Below are 15,050 nucleotides of genomic sequence, written 5' to 3' on the forward strand. Positions count from 1 at the left end.
ACTAAGGGTAGAAGCAAAACACCTCTTGGGCAGTCCTTCCCAAATGGGGACTACAATTGGCTTCTCTTCTCACACGCTGGAGTATCTCAAAAATGGCCACCAAAGCACTTGAAGCGCAGCTCGAAAAACATCCCAGCTATGTATGTTTTCGGTGATTCTCTCTTCGAAAATGGGAATAGCTACTATCTTGGGGTTCCCACAAATTAAGCATGTTTTCTTCCTTATGGTATTTTGGTGGCAAACCTGCCGGCCGATGCACAAATGGCAAAACAGTGGTTGATTACCTTGGTAAGACACCCCTACAGCTTCACTGTTTTCCAATATCTTCGCATTCTCTGATCCAGCCAAGGATAGTTCATTCTGATGCAAAATTTTGCATATGCCCACAAGGTAACCGTGCTTCATATGTTATGCAGCTATACTTCTTGGGCTACCATTCCCCCTTGCCTACCTAGGTCTTTCAAAGCATCAAAGAAGCAAAATCACTACGGGGATTACTTACGCATCTGCTGGCTCTGGAATTCAACAAGAAACCAACAATGTAAAAGTCTTACTCTCACCTCTTTTCACTAATTCATCACCAGCACTGTTTTATGTTTGTTTTAGTTCTTGCTTTTAGCCTAGTATTTTATATTCTTTATCTGCAGGAGACAAGTTTGACATTACCCATCCAACAAAAGCTCTTTAAGAGAACTGTTCAAAATGACTTACCAAAGATGTTCAAGGAGCAAGCAGCGTTGGAGAGGCATCTATCCGAATCCTTGTTTGCTGTCAATGCAGGGGTCCATGACTACGACCAGATTAAAAACAAAATCTTGCCTTCTCCTAGCTCATTTGCTCTGTTCCTGTTAAAAGAATTTTGCAGACACCTGCAGGTAATATTTGTTAATCTTCAAGTTAATAATACAGAATTTCTGGAGTGAAATAACACTTTTACCCCCTTTTCTCTTCCTTTTGGCCTTAGCACTTTAGTTAATGAACGTGTCTTGTTCCCATGTGCAGAACTCCAAAGTTACATGTTAATGGTGGGGAAAAAACATGTTTGTAAATTTTGTCAAGATCAATGATATCAGTTCTTAAAAAGTTTCGCATCACCACAAATGACACAAATTTCTCTTTGCCAGATTATGACAATCCTCCTTATTCTTCGCATGTTCCTCTGCCTGGTAAATATATCCGTGGTTCAAAACCAATATCTCAATTATTCATGATGCATGAACATAAGAGGAAAACTTTTTATCTTTTTTTTTTCCCCTGAATAATGGCAGGAACTGCACATATTTGGAGCACGGAAGTTTTTGGTGACCAATTTTCCCCCAGCAGGGTGCTTTCCATCAATTGCTGCCCGCATGACACCAAAAGGAAATTGCAATGAAACAATGAATAGGAGGATTAATTCTTACAATAAGAGGCTCCCAGGAGTGCCATGATAGTTGCAGTCTCGGCTTCCTTGCCTTATCTTTGTACATTCAGATATCAATATGTTCCTCATAGAGATGAGGACCACTGCACACAAATATGGTACATAGAAAGCCAAATGCATCAGGCAGTAACTCATAAAATTGTGATAGCATAATTGACCAATGATTTGATGAATAACTGCTTGCCTTTGCAGGGATATTGGATACATGGAAGCCTTGCGGCCCTAATAGGATTGATGGTGATCTCAGGTGCCATCGCAACACTATTCCCTGTGGAAACAGAAACACTCACCTTTACTTTGATGATCACCCAAATCAAATCATAAATGACATATATGTAAGACGCTGCTTCAATGAGACAACAATTTGCAGGCCTTGAGTCTCAATCACCCTGTGCATGCCTAGCAGCCAGTGACATTGATGCAATCTTTTGATCAGTTGAATTCTGCTGAGATATTGAGAATCTTGTAAATTAAGAGTAACATGCTACGAGGTATAATGCACCTAAGTTATAGGTGTCTTCGTATGGTTATCACGTTGGAATAAATAAAGTCTGCGGGATAATCTAAGTAATCAATGAATTGACCATAATAAACAGAGCAGCATATAATATTATATATATATTTTATTATATGAAGAAAGAAGTTCTGATTGAAACCAAACGAATTTAGATATTAGGATAGATCAGGAAATTACAAACAAGAGCCACATTTCCTAGTTTGGTAATACGGAATATGGAGGAATGGGTGAATATGTCTAGCCTATATTTCACAGATACCAATGTCACCAAAAAATGAAGTGAAATTTTGAATAAATGGTGATCAAATCCTAAATTACACAATTGTCTGAAGAAAAATACCAACAAGAGATCATAATATCAACCTTTTGGGAGCGAATTGAAACAAAAATTTACTAGAAAACAAAATAGTGAAAATTAGAATTGGAAACTACATCAGGGCAATCAAATCACCTGTAATTAATTGAGCCAGTTTTCCTGACTATATATTGAACAAGATAAATATTGTCCGTCAGTGCCACTTAAATTTCAGAAATGGAGATTCATACTCTAATATCTGTGGTATTTACAATTTACAATTATTAGTATTATTAATCGTGTTGAAACTAAAAATTTCCTCACCAGCAGGAAATCTGATTAAACTTCACCAAGTTTGCCAAGTCAACAAGGGCTAAAGGTAGAGATGGACCTCATACTTTCATTTCCAAGTAGATCCAATTAGAGAGCCAGATGGAATGCAGTGAGCCATTTCGTTGGCTATTCAGAAAGTAAACCAGTTTTAATCATTCCAGCAAGTAGTTCGGAAGCTGAACCGTGAACACCACTTTCAGAAAATGCATTTAGCATCATCTTGCAAAGTTCTTCATCAGGAGAAATATCATTAGATAACATCATGGAAAAGAAATACTTTGCTTCAGAAATAAAACGTCTTTTGCACAATCTATTGATTACAGCACTGTAATCACTGATTGAAATTTGAAATCCCTTTTGAATCATTTTATGGAAGAACAGAACAGCCCTGTGGACATCACCTTTCGCACAATGTGCTTTTATCATTGCAGTGTAAGCAACTTTGGACAAACAGACATTCTGATCTTCAAGAGCAATTAGCAGTCTATCAGCATATTCTAGGCCACCATTAATGCAAAGGCCATTGATCAAAACATTATACGTTGCAGGAGTAGGCTCCAGTTTCAGCCTTAACATCTCATTGAACAATTCGAAGGCTTTTTCCATGTTGTGACCCTTACAGAAATACTGGATGACAGTATTATATGTAATTTGATCTGGATGTAAACCCTTAGAGTGCATATCATTAAGCACTTGGAGGGAATCACTCAGCCTGCAATTTTTGCAAAGAGATTTGATAATTACAGTATAAGTAATGTGAGTTGGAATTACATTATTTGCTTCCATCTCTTGTAGTAATTCAATCACGCCCTGCATATATCCAGCTTCACACAATGCATTCATAAGAGTGGTGTAAGTTATGGCATTTGGCAATAGGCCATAACGCCTAATGTGTTGAAACAATTTTCTAGCCTCCCTTAAGTTCTTTTTCTTGCAGAATCCATAAATCATGGAGTTGAAAGTAACAATAGTAGGAGCAATTCCTTTCTCAATAACTCTTTTATACAACTGTGAAGCTTCCTCAATATTGCCAAACTTTACATATCTGTCAATCATAATATTATAAAAAACTATATTCTGTGGTTCATTGCTCGTCAGATCTTCAAAATACTTTCTAGCCTCCATTGTTATTCCATTTTCGCACATAGATACCAGAAAAGAACTGTGAATGAAGGAATTTGGGAAGAATCTGTTAGAACAGATTTCCCTATAAAACTTTAAAGCACTCTGGACTTCTCCTAGCTTGCAAAGCCCATGAATCAGAATAGAATATGTTATGAGATCTGGTTTCAGGCCTGAAGTTTCCATGTCATAGAACAATCTTAGTGCTTCCCCGACACGTCCATATTTGCACAAACTACTAAGTAATACACAGTATGGAATGAGACTCAACTGAAATCCAAGAGAAACCATCTCCTCCAGCAACTTCATACCTTCATCAATATTGCCCATCTGGCAATGCCCACAAATTAATATTGTATACGTAACAACATTAGGATTTAATCCAACCAACAACATGTCCTGAATGAGCTGCCAAACCCCATCTATTAAGCCAAGTAAGAGAAACCCTTTGACAAGAATGTTGTAGGTTACTATATCAGGCTTTATCCCCTGATTTTTCATGTGGTCTATAAAATTTAGAGCTTCCTCTATGGAACCAGCTATACACAAACCATGAATTAAAATATTGTAACTATATGCATCAGGAAACAGACCTTGCTTAAGCATCATACAGAACAAAGATTTTGCTACATCTACAAAACCCAATTTACAAAATCTTGACATCATTGTATTGAAGGAAACAACAGAAAGGCCAAGTCCATTTGCCTTAGAATTCCTCAAAAATAGAATGGCATCCTGTAGCCTAGCCTGCTCACATAGGCCACCTATGAGTATAGAGCTAGTATACTCGTTTTCAGAAGCCCCATTGTGCCTCATTTTATTGTAGATATCCCAAAACATTTCAGTTTGTTTTAAGTTATGCAACAAGCTATTATAGGTAGGTGTAGAAGCCGGAAAATTTAAGTCTTTCATATATGCCAGAACAAGCAAGGCATCATTAACCATCTCATATCTTGAATAAGCAAAAGCCAATGCATCCCATACCACACTATTTGAGTCCCAGCCCCTGAAACTGCTCACGAGCAGCTCACAAAGTAAGGGAGCAGAACCAGAACCTATAAGAAATCGTATAAATTAAAAAGATTTTTATAAAAAAATGAACCAAAAAAAAGAAAAAAGAAAGGAAATATTAATTAAAAGCAATATGCATAATAATAAGGACAGAAGAAATTATCTATAACATTTTCTAACCAGATAATATATTACATTAATCTTGAAAATGAAGTTATCGAATTTATATAATTGATATGGATTTCAGTTTAAAAACTGATTTATGGAGAGCAACAATCTGCATATAGCTCCTCAACCCTACAAGATCGTTTTGAAGACTTTAACAATAAATTTTCTCTCTTTAAGTGACAGATTTGAATCAGTTTCTGTCTATTACTTAACCACCTCTCCCTTTAATGTTGCTGGTTGATTAGGTTCCTCGGGTCTTTAACAATAGGATTCTTTTCATATCTAGACCTCCCCTCCGCAACCCTACTGAGTTGAATCCGTTACAGCACAGTGATTCGTCAAATCTGTTGCACCAACTTGTTGCAAGACAATAAGTGCAGAGCAGAGTGAGTAGAGAACGCCCATGCAATGAGTAGTTTCTAGCAGAGTCATCTTTAAAGTCGGTAAGAAAATTGTCAGGGATTTCGGGTTTAGTTGAGGTGAGTGATTTAAGAGTACCATTAAACCAGTTACACTGTGTATCTATTGTCTTTGATCGTAAATGTAGACAAAAGGATCGACCAGTTTGCGTCATGAGTTAAATTTATCAGCCACTTTAACTATTTCCAGCCAATCTGCAAAACCATATAGTGCCAAAGTATTTGGGATGAAATTTGGGTACTGGTTCTGTGGGCCAATTTTCATGTGGGTGGAAGGAGTAAACCGCATTTCACTAAACCAAGGTGCAAAATAGCCTATGCTTGAGGACACACGTTATCATTGTTAGATAGTTAGTTCGCCGCCGTGAACAACTAGTTTCTCAGTTACCTATTCGAGCTTGGATAAATACCACTAAACTGCAACCATTAGACCAGTAATTAAATTTGGAACAGATTTTTCTTTCTCTCACTCACTCTAAGTTCTCTCAACCTGCTCCCAAGTTTATCATACCTGAAACACAAATAAGTGATTTCCAAAGTAAAGCATGCAGTCGTACCTTCCCGTGCAAGCATTTGCTTTATGACCAATTGCAGGTCCCCATACCGCCTTTGACTTGCTAAAACATGCGCAACAACAAACTGGGAATCCCTGGAGTGTCGAAACCCATAGTCATTCCTCAAGGCATAAAAGAAGAACAACGCAGCATCTGAATTCTCTCTCCTCAGAAAATCGATAATTTGATCCACCTGCGGCTGATTCAACTTCCAAAATACGGAACGGAAATATTCACCGGCAAGGAAATTTCTCAAGCCAAAATTCCTCAAACCCGTGAGAACTTCACGAACTGGGTCAACCGCGCTAGGATCGATAGAGGAAGAACTGACAGGCTCATTTTCAACCTTCGCAGCAGAGACTGAGTGTTTATTGAAAATGAAGATTGTGAACGGACAAAGGCATGCAAATTTTCGTGGAAAATGGTGGGGTTTCCATTTGTGGACGCGCCTGAGCATGGAAGAACAGCTAGGGTACAAGAGTGGGACTCCCCTATATTTCAAGAAAATGAGGAGAAAAGGAAAAAGGGATCATTAGGTGTGAGGTTTGGAGCGCAAGTTCTTACCTTTTCTCTGCCCAGGCAAGGTGGTGGGAGTGATGGTTGAATCAAGCAGAAGGATTTCTGAACCGTTGGCTTTCCGGCGCGGGATCTCTCCATTGAGCCTCTATTTACATTTACATAAGAGGCAGCGTTTAACTTTTTTTTTTTAAAAAAAAATATTAATAAAACATGGGCTGACTTAAGGAAAATTTCTGCGCCGCCGACTCTATTATTTGATGGGAACAGCAACTATAATGATAATACAAGGCTAACTGCATAAAAATTTTCTTGAATTTACAAGAATAATTAAACGGTGATTTACGGGAACAAACAAACAAGGTTAGAGAAAATTTTTTTCAGATGTTCTTATTTATGTTTTTCCTCTTCAATGTTAAAATTTGTCTTCGATAATCTGCAAATTCTCCTATTTAAAATTGTTGAATTGTTCGTGAATTCATGGATGCCTAAAAGGAATTTCATTCAAGTCATGCTTTTATATTTCTTTTATTTTTCATTCAAACATTGATTTTTATAGTGATCTACATTGATGTTTTTTCTTTTTCTTTTTTTTGTTTTGTGTTTCTTTTTTCAGCTTATCTTTAGGTTTCAAGTAATGGATACCAATATGGTTCCCACACTTGGTCTTGAATTTAATAATATAGAAGAGGCATGGCAACATTGGGTTAGCTATGGGAGAAGAATGGGATTTGGTGTTAGAAAAGAAAACTCTAATAAGAGCAGAAAAGATGGTTCTATCACATAATATAGATATGTTTGTCATAAGGAAAGAGTGAGAAAACTAGATGAAAGAGATTTCAAAACTAAGAAGCCTCGGCAGGAGACAAGAACAGGAAGTGAAGTCAGAATGATAGTAAATGGAAGATATAAAATTACTAAACTATTTTTGGACCATAATCATTCTCTAGAGCCTCATGAAACTGTTCATATGCTGGCATCACAAAAGAATTTACCAAAAGCATAAGGCTGTGCTTTGGAGATTGCTGAAGATGTTGGGATTAAGCAAAAGAAATTGTTTAATTTAATGAGTAAATATGCAGGAAGAAGGGTTAATTTGGGCTATACTAAGGATGATGTAAAAAGTTATTTAACATCAATGAGAAAACAAAGAATGGTCTATGGTGAAGCTGGATGTCTATTTCGTTATTTCTAGCGGCAACTAACAGAAAATCCTTCATTCTTTCATGCTTATCAAATGGATTCAGAAGAAAAAATAACTAATGTGTTTTGGGCTAACACACGTATGTTGATAGATTATGCTTGTTTTGGAGATGTTATTTTATTTGATACAACATACTCTACAAATCGTGAAAATAAACCACTTGCTATTTTCTCAGGTTTTAACCATTATAGAGAAACAGTGATATTTGGTGCTGTTTTATTATACGATGAGACCATTCAGTCTTTTGAATGGCTTTTTGAAACTTAACGCATAAGAAGAAAATGCCATTTACTATATTTACTAACCAAGATGTCGTAATGGCACGAGCCTTGGAAGAAGTGATGCCATATGTAAAGCATGGCTTGTGCACACTCCATATTAATAGAAACGCGATGAAACATCTTAGAAATTTAATAAAAGGTGACTCTCATTTTTTGGGTAAATTTAGTTGGTGCATGTGTCATTGTGATGAAGTAAGAGTATTTGAGAAAGCATGGAAAGCATTATTATCAAATTTTAATATAGTAGATAATCCATGGTTGATGTCTATTTACGAGTTAAAAGAAAAGTGGGCAGCATGTTATATGAAGGACTCAAAGACTCTTGGTATTAGAAGCACACAACTTAGTGAAAGTATTAATTCATTCATTAAAAGTTGCACAAATCCTAAATGGGATATCAATCAATTCCTTGAAGCCTTTGAACAAGCTATTGTGGATGAACGGTATAATGAATTGAAGAGTGATTTTAACTCACGTCAAAAATTGCAAAGGTTGATTTTGAAGAGTTCAACTATGCTTCAACAACTTTTTCAAGTTTATACTCCTCCACTTTGTGACTTGATCCAGTAGGAGTATGATTTGCGTGATGCTACTTGTATAAAAGAGAGACAAGAAAGAAAGATAAAAGAAGATGATGATGATGCTATTGTATTGATTATGTCATCACAAGGATTGATAAGAAGGGAGAGTGGACATTGACATTTGAACCACCAAGGGAAGAGAAGGAGGCTACCATAACTTGTAGTTGTAAGAAGTTTGAATAATGGGGAATATTATGTTATCATACACTGAGGATATTATACGACCATGATATCAAGCTACTTCCACATAAGTATATTTCAAAGAGGTGGACAAGAGAAGCAAAGTGTGGTGTGGTGTATGATAACAAGGGAAAAGAAATTGAGGTTGATCCTAAATTAGAATGCTCAAATCGATATAAGCAATTGTGTCCAATGTTGATAAAATTAGCAAGTGATGCATTTGAGTGTCCAAAAACATTCTCTATGGTTCATCAAGTAGTACTAGAACTTAGTAATAAAGTGTCTGTGCTTCTTATTAGACACTCATCAAATGGTGTTACCAATGAAGGTGATGTTGATAATGATGATGGTAAGAAGATGGTCAAGGCATTGGATTCAAAAATAGAGAATGCCAAAAAAAATTGATAAAAGTTGAGTTGACAGGCCTAATTTGAAAAGAAAAAAAGTTAAAAATTCGAAAAAGTTTAGTAATAAGTCTTCGCAATCTTGAAAGGTAAAAATTTTTTACATTGATTTTTTTCCTAAGTAAATAGCAATATATCACCATGTTTCTTTAATGAGATTTTTTTAATATTGTTGTAGGAGACTCAAAATACATTGGAAATAGCTAGCTCGTCAACTCTAGTACAACATGACAAACCTACCTCATTGTCAATACAATATGGTCCTGTTATGTCATGTACAACAGTGCCCATGCAATATAACCCCCCATATCAAATATACCAGCTCAAATCCAACGTGGCTCTGGTATGTCATGTGCACTATTGCTAATGCAATACGGTCCTCCTATTTCAAATACACCAATTCCAATGTAATATGGCACCTCTGTGTCAAACAGTCTACCACCGATGCAATAGGGTCCCTCAATGTCGAATACACCAATGCCAATGCAACATGGTCCATTGATCTCAAATACACATGAACTAGGTCAAATGCCATCCACAACATTAATGATGCTGAGTCTACTATATTTCAAGTCCTTGAGTGGTTTATTTCAAACATATTATGATGTTTTCATTTTATTTTTTGCTTTTGTAGAGTCCACTAGATTATACTGTAAAGTCACTTAAAGCATTAGAATTTAGTCAAGCATTTAACAAAGGTAAATCATATCTCCACATAAAAATATATTGAAAAGATTGAGACAATTTTTTCCAAATAATTTTTTTATTACAATAGAATTACACTACATTGTTTGCTTATAGACTATATTACATGTGCAGGTTCACAAATGAACTTAAATCCTCCTAGATGAAGTCACCCAACTCAGCTCTTCTTGCTCACGCCAGTGCTACAATTCATCTCTTTCTTTGGTGCTTCCTTTTGCTTCCTTATTTGGGTTTAGAGTTAATAGTTTTTTAATACTTTTTTTTTTCGTGATGGCAATTTTTTAATAAAAATTATGCATTTTATTAAAGCATTGAGCAGAGTAATATTGGTTAAAAAAAAGAAACAATTGGAGATAAATCCCTCATTACAAATTTAATTAGCAAATGATCTCTGGGATGATTGATTGTGCAAGAAAAGATTAGTTGCACATAAAAGAAGGTGAGTTATATAAAGAGAATATGAAATATTATTTAAATATAAGGGATTAGTTTGTATATAGGAAAGATGACTTGCACAAAAGAGAATTTTATTTGCACAAAAGAAAATTGAATTGCACATTGCATAATGAAAGATTATTACACATAAGAGAAGATAACTTGCACACAAAAGAAATTAAGTTGCACAAAGCCCTTAGATCCCATTTACCAATTAAATTTTTAATAAGAGATTTATTGCCAATTTTCTTTTAAAAAAAAGTGGTGTAATAGTTCATTATTTTCTTAATACCGCTTTTTATTTTTTTCCCCCTGAAAATAGCGTTTAAATAATGTGCTATGTATCATGGTTTGTCTCTTTGATTCAAGGCTTGATTTCAGAAGACAGCGTTTAAATGCAATAGTTTAATATTTTTTTAAAAAAAAAGATGTTAAAAGCTACATTTTATGTAAATGGAGGCTCAATAGAGAGACTTGTCAATGGAGAGATCCCATGCCGTTGGCTTTCATGGCCATTTTGACCGCCGACAGCACATAAATTACCCTAAACCGGTATAATTTAAAACATTGTTTATACAGGAAAAAGAAAATATTGCTCAGGAAAGAGGGACAATTGCAATAAAATCCTACCTAAGAGAATTAGATATAAAAAGGTTCTTTAAAATTATCAAATTATTCTGAAGTCCTAAGAGACTTCATTGCAAGAGATTTTATTTGTTTAATTGCCAAATTATCCTTTTTTTTTAAGTATGCATTGACAATTGAAAGAATAGTCATTAACAACTTAAGGTGTAATGATTAATGACTATCGTGACAAGTATTAACAATACATTTTCTCAACGCATTACAAAAATGTAATATATGAGTTGTCAGTATCTGCTATGATAGTTACTAATTGCTACACCTTAAGTTGTTAATGACTGCACTTTCAGTTATCAATGCATACTTTAAAGAAAAGATAAGGGCAATTTAGTAATTAAACAAATAAAATTTCTTGCAATGACATCCCTTAAGACTTTAGATTAATTTAATGATTTTAAGGAACCTTTTATATTTAATTTTTTTAGATGGGACTTGAAACATCTTTCTTTTAACCTCTTAGAGTACATGTTTAGAAGCATTACAGTTCAAGCGGATCATGAAAGAAGCCTGTAGGTTGGAAATTCACAATTGGTTCTTAGGTGACTATTCATTGTTTAAATTCCAGATTCTTGGTTCAACTTTGAAAAATCATATTTAATTCTAGACAAATCGTATTAAAGTGCTTCAAAATATGAAACTCGACTTATCCTTGCCCAATTCATACAGTTTATCATTAAACTTTACTATTCATTTGGTCCAAACTGTACATTCTAGTTTCTCTGCTCTAAATTTGATTAAGCATAACTCTTAATACACACATCCATTTTAGGTGATCTACCAGTTGTTTTAAAGCTCAGGATGTGCATAATATGTCTGACAAATTTCATAGCTTAACTCATTCATTTGATAGGTCAAACTGGAGCTGAAAACTGACTGCTCCAGGACCTACGTTTTATCCATTAAACAATTCTCGCTTTAATTCTTTTTATTACTTTGACATACATAGCTTGGCCCTATCCTTTCCCATTTATTCTTATACATTTCCATTCATGCCATAAATATTCTAAACAAATACATTGCATCATTGGCATTCATATATATAATTTACATAATAGAAGAATTATACATTAACCAGTAGCTTTATTCATTAACATGAATAATTCTCCACTTTCTTCTCCTTCCTTCTCATGCTCTCTTTCATGCAGTCATTGTTCATCATACTTGACCTAAATGGTTGGTTAAGGAGGGGTGAGATTCGGAAGAATCTCAGTAGCAAAAAATAACCACCTAAATATACATGGCAAGTTTGGCATTCATAATATGCTTATAACTTAACATCTTTATAATATAATGACATGTTTGGAAATCATCATACATTTATCATAAAACACATAGGCCTATAGCATATTTTAAACATATTCACAATTACAATACATGAATTCATAAAATCATATAAACATAGAAACATGTCATACATGTAAACAAATACCAAGAACATAAAAATGGGGTAAAGTTTGCTACCTTGTGTCTTTAAACTTTTTCTTTACCTCCCCTTGCTCCCTTTGCTACCAACCATTAAGGTTGCATACTCCCCTAGGGTTTCAAACTCTCAAAAATTATTAAAATACATAACTAAACTCAATAACAACAAGGGTAGTGAAAACTACATCAAAAACCATGAATATACCTTGTTTTAAAGCTTGATCTTGCATGGGACCACTTGGTCTTTCTCTCTCCTTCTTCTTTCTCTCTCTAAAATTCATTTTCCAAGAGCTTCTTCATGGTTTCCATGAGCTTGGACGAAATGAGGGGTGTGGAGGGAGTATTTATAGAAAACAAGATTGAATCTTGACCATTGATCATAAAAATATGTAGCTTAATCTTGATCATCCATTTTTCCTTTTCATCCTGTGATGACAAGTATCGTATGACATCATGCTCACATCATCTTGATGATATCATGCTTACATCATTAAGCCACATGTCTTCAATCCAACCGTACACGTGTCCTTTTACTAGAAATTTCTAACATTATCCATGAATTTTGAATTTTATTTAATTAATTTCTTTGAGTGGGCAGCAAGTCACGAAACTGGGCTTTCTTCTAGGTCCAATGTGGGTCTCACACATAGCAGTTTTGAGTAATAATTAACTTGTTTAATGACTATTTAAGATTAATAAAATCTTTAATTATAAACATTGAAGACGCATATTTGTAAATAAAATGACATATTGGTTAGATAAATATTTCTAATAAAAGTGGCCGGTATCGCATTTAACTACACATAAGGGGAAAGGAAAAATTGTCAGATTTACCGGTGACCCGCCGTGCATGTGAGCTTACTTCTTCTCTTGACCTATTTAGTAGCCCAAGATCGCTTATTATTTAGATCCCTATAATCTCAAGCAGTGTGAAACTCTTCTTTTGACATACTCACACACATTATTTACAACAAAATATCCGTATATAATAAAACAAAAGTTAAAAGTTTGGAGCTACACAATCAATCCTCCTCTACTTCACTCTTCCATTTAATTTTCTATTTCTATGTCCAATCTTTACTGAAAGCTCCTCAAGATACTCCTTGTAGCTCTTTATAATATTTTGCACTCTGGTACTTCTCTACTTACCATATTTAACTTGTAGCATTTGATTGTTTGATCCTTCCCACTTTTCTACATATCCACTTGCTTCTTGAACAAAACTGAGACAAACAACCCTAGATACGCATAACATTTCAGTTGGATATGCTCAAAAATTAGATCCTTTTTGTTTCTATCATGCACAGATATCTTGAGATCCTTTGACAGAAAGAAAAAGGGGGAAGAAAAAGGAAAAGTCAACAATCATAAAACGAAAAAAGAAACACTATACTTTAGTTAGTACTCAGCTCCAATCCAAAAGGTTTAGCTTGTTCTTGAAGCATTCTTGATTGAGAATAGAAGTCTCATTTGTGCAATGTCTAGGCATATTAAGATTTTTCTTGTGGCAAAAGTGGATATTTGATTCTATAATTTTCAATAAAAGTTTAGTTTGATTTCTTAATTTTAAAAAATATATTTTCATTTGTTTAACTCTTGATACCATTAGTTTCAATTGAAGATTTTTGCAACTATGTACCATTATTATTTTGAAAAATTAAACTTACCATGTCAGGATTTATTTGTCAATATTTAAAATTTCAATATCAACATTTTTTTAATTAATGATAATTGAGTTTAAAGACTAATAATAGACCTTATAAAATTAAGATATCAAAATGAAACATTGTATGAAACTAAATTAAAGGATTAGAAATACGCTTTTAACTTTTTCCTAATATACTTTATCATTTGCAGTTAAATATGAGACTTAAAATTATATGATGAGATGTGAAATCTACTTTTAATAAGAGTAATAATGAAAAGTTGTGTGATTTATTGACAAATTTAGGGGGTTAATGCAATTTTGGTCCTTTAAATTTGCATGAATATTTGTTTTAGTTCATCTAGTTTCAAACTAGGGTTTTGTCATTTTAGTTTCTTAAAAGATAAAATGTTCTAGGTTTGTATTAAATTATAAAGACTAATTTTTTAGATGGAACAAAGCTTAAGGCATCAAAACTAAAATGAAAACAAATTTAAGGAACCAAAAATTATATTAACTTCAAATTTAATTAGTTAATTTCAACTCTTTCCTTTAATCTTAAAGTTAGCTAAACATATGCATCTTACATTTTAAATAGGAAGTGTATAATAATATATTTTGGCATTTTCATGCATAAATTTGATTCATTAATTTTTCGTTGTACAATGTCACATCTGAAGCGTTTTTCTGATTAATTACTTTACAAAATTACATTAATTCTTCAGTTACCTCTGAACCTTTTACATTTAACAATCAAAAGTATGCGTCTCTCTTTTTATAAACATTCTAATTGTGAGGATTAAGATCGAAGGGACATCATCATTACAGATAAAGTCATAGCTTCAGCTTTGCATCTCAAAAGCAGAATGAATATCGAAACTTTAAATAAATTATTTAATGTAAATAATTATAATCTATTGAAATTTGAGTTAAAAAATTGTTACTCGTACTATATAAAAATAATTACTGCGGATACATTTAAATTGCTGTTTACGTTTTTAAGTTTAAAATTTTAATTATATTTGTTAAGATATTTTTCGTGAATGTAATATCTAAAAAATATTTTAAACTTTAAAAATAGAATGAAAATAAAATATTCTTTTAAGAATGTAAGTTTCTATTTCGATAAATAGTAATAAATAATTAAAATTACAAAATTGCCGGCATCTTAATATAAACAAATAAAAAAAGAT

General features: G+C 33.7%; 2 protein-coding genes across 3 annotated transcripts; one reads left to right on the forward strand and one right to left on the reverse strand.

The window, feature by feature from the left end:
* Nucleotides 1-716: 716 nt before the first annotated feature.
* Nucleotides 717-1,430, forward strand: LOC114758626 (GDSL esterase/lipase At2g03980-like). The gene is made up of 2 exons (XM_028947694.1): nt 717-875; nt 1,269-1,430. The coding sequence occupies exons 1-2, from the start codon at nt 717-719 to the stop codon at nt 1,428-1,430; spliced, it is 321 nt and encodes a 106-aa protein (XP_028803527.1).
* A 284-nt stretch (nt 1,431-1,714) lies between these two features.
* LOC114758614 (putative pentatricopeptide repeat-containing protein At1g13630) lies at nt 1,715-6,405 on the reverse strand. 2 transcript variants are annotated; one of them, XM_028947672.1, is made up of 3 exons: nt 5,846-6,405; nt 2,634-4,745; nt 1,715-1,822 (listed from the first exon to the last, which is right to left on the reverse strand). In XM_028947672.1, exons 1-2 carry the CDS (start codon nt 6,297-6,299, stop codon nt 2,695-2,697), a joined length of 2,505 nt encoding a protein of 834 aa, XP_028803505.1. In that variant the 5' UTR covers nt 6,300-6,405; the 3' UTR covers nt 1,715-1,822; nt 2,634-2,694. The 2 variants fall into 2 exon arrangements, 1 of the variants encoding a protein (XP_028803505.1); XR_003741830.1 differs by lacking the exons at nt 2,634-4,745; nt 5,846-6,405 and adding an exon at nt 2,560-2,599.
* Nucleotides 6,406-15,050: the final 8,645 nt, after the last annotated feature.

Source organism: Neltuma alba, unplaced genomic scaffold, assembly GCF_004799145.2.
Source record: "Neltuma alba isolate B1F8T4 unplaced genomic scaffold, ASM479914v2 tig00010740_pilon, whole genome shotgun sequence".
Lineage (NCBI taxonomy): Eukaryota > Viridiplantae > Streptophyta > Magnoliopsida > Fabales > Fabaceae > Neltuma > Neltuma alba.

Coding starts and splice junctions, on each gene's coding strand:
- LOC114758614 (XM_028947672.1), bottom strand. CDS start 6,299: ATGCTCAGGCGCGTCCACAAATGGAAACCCCACCATTTTCCACGAAAA. Junction 4,746..5,845: donor GCAAATGCTTGCACGGGAAG/GTACGACTGCAT, acceptor GATTTCTTATAG/GTTCTGGTTCTGCTCCCTTA.
- LOC114758626 (XM_028947694.1), top strand. CDS start 717: ATGTTCAAGGAGCAAGCAGCGTTGGAGAGGCATCTATCCGAATCCTTG. Junction 876..1,268: donor AATTTTGCAGACACCTGCAG/GTAATATTTGTT, acceptor GAATAATGGCAG/GAACTGCACATATTTGGAGC.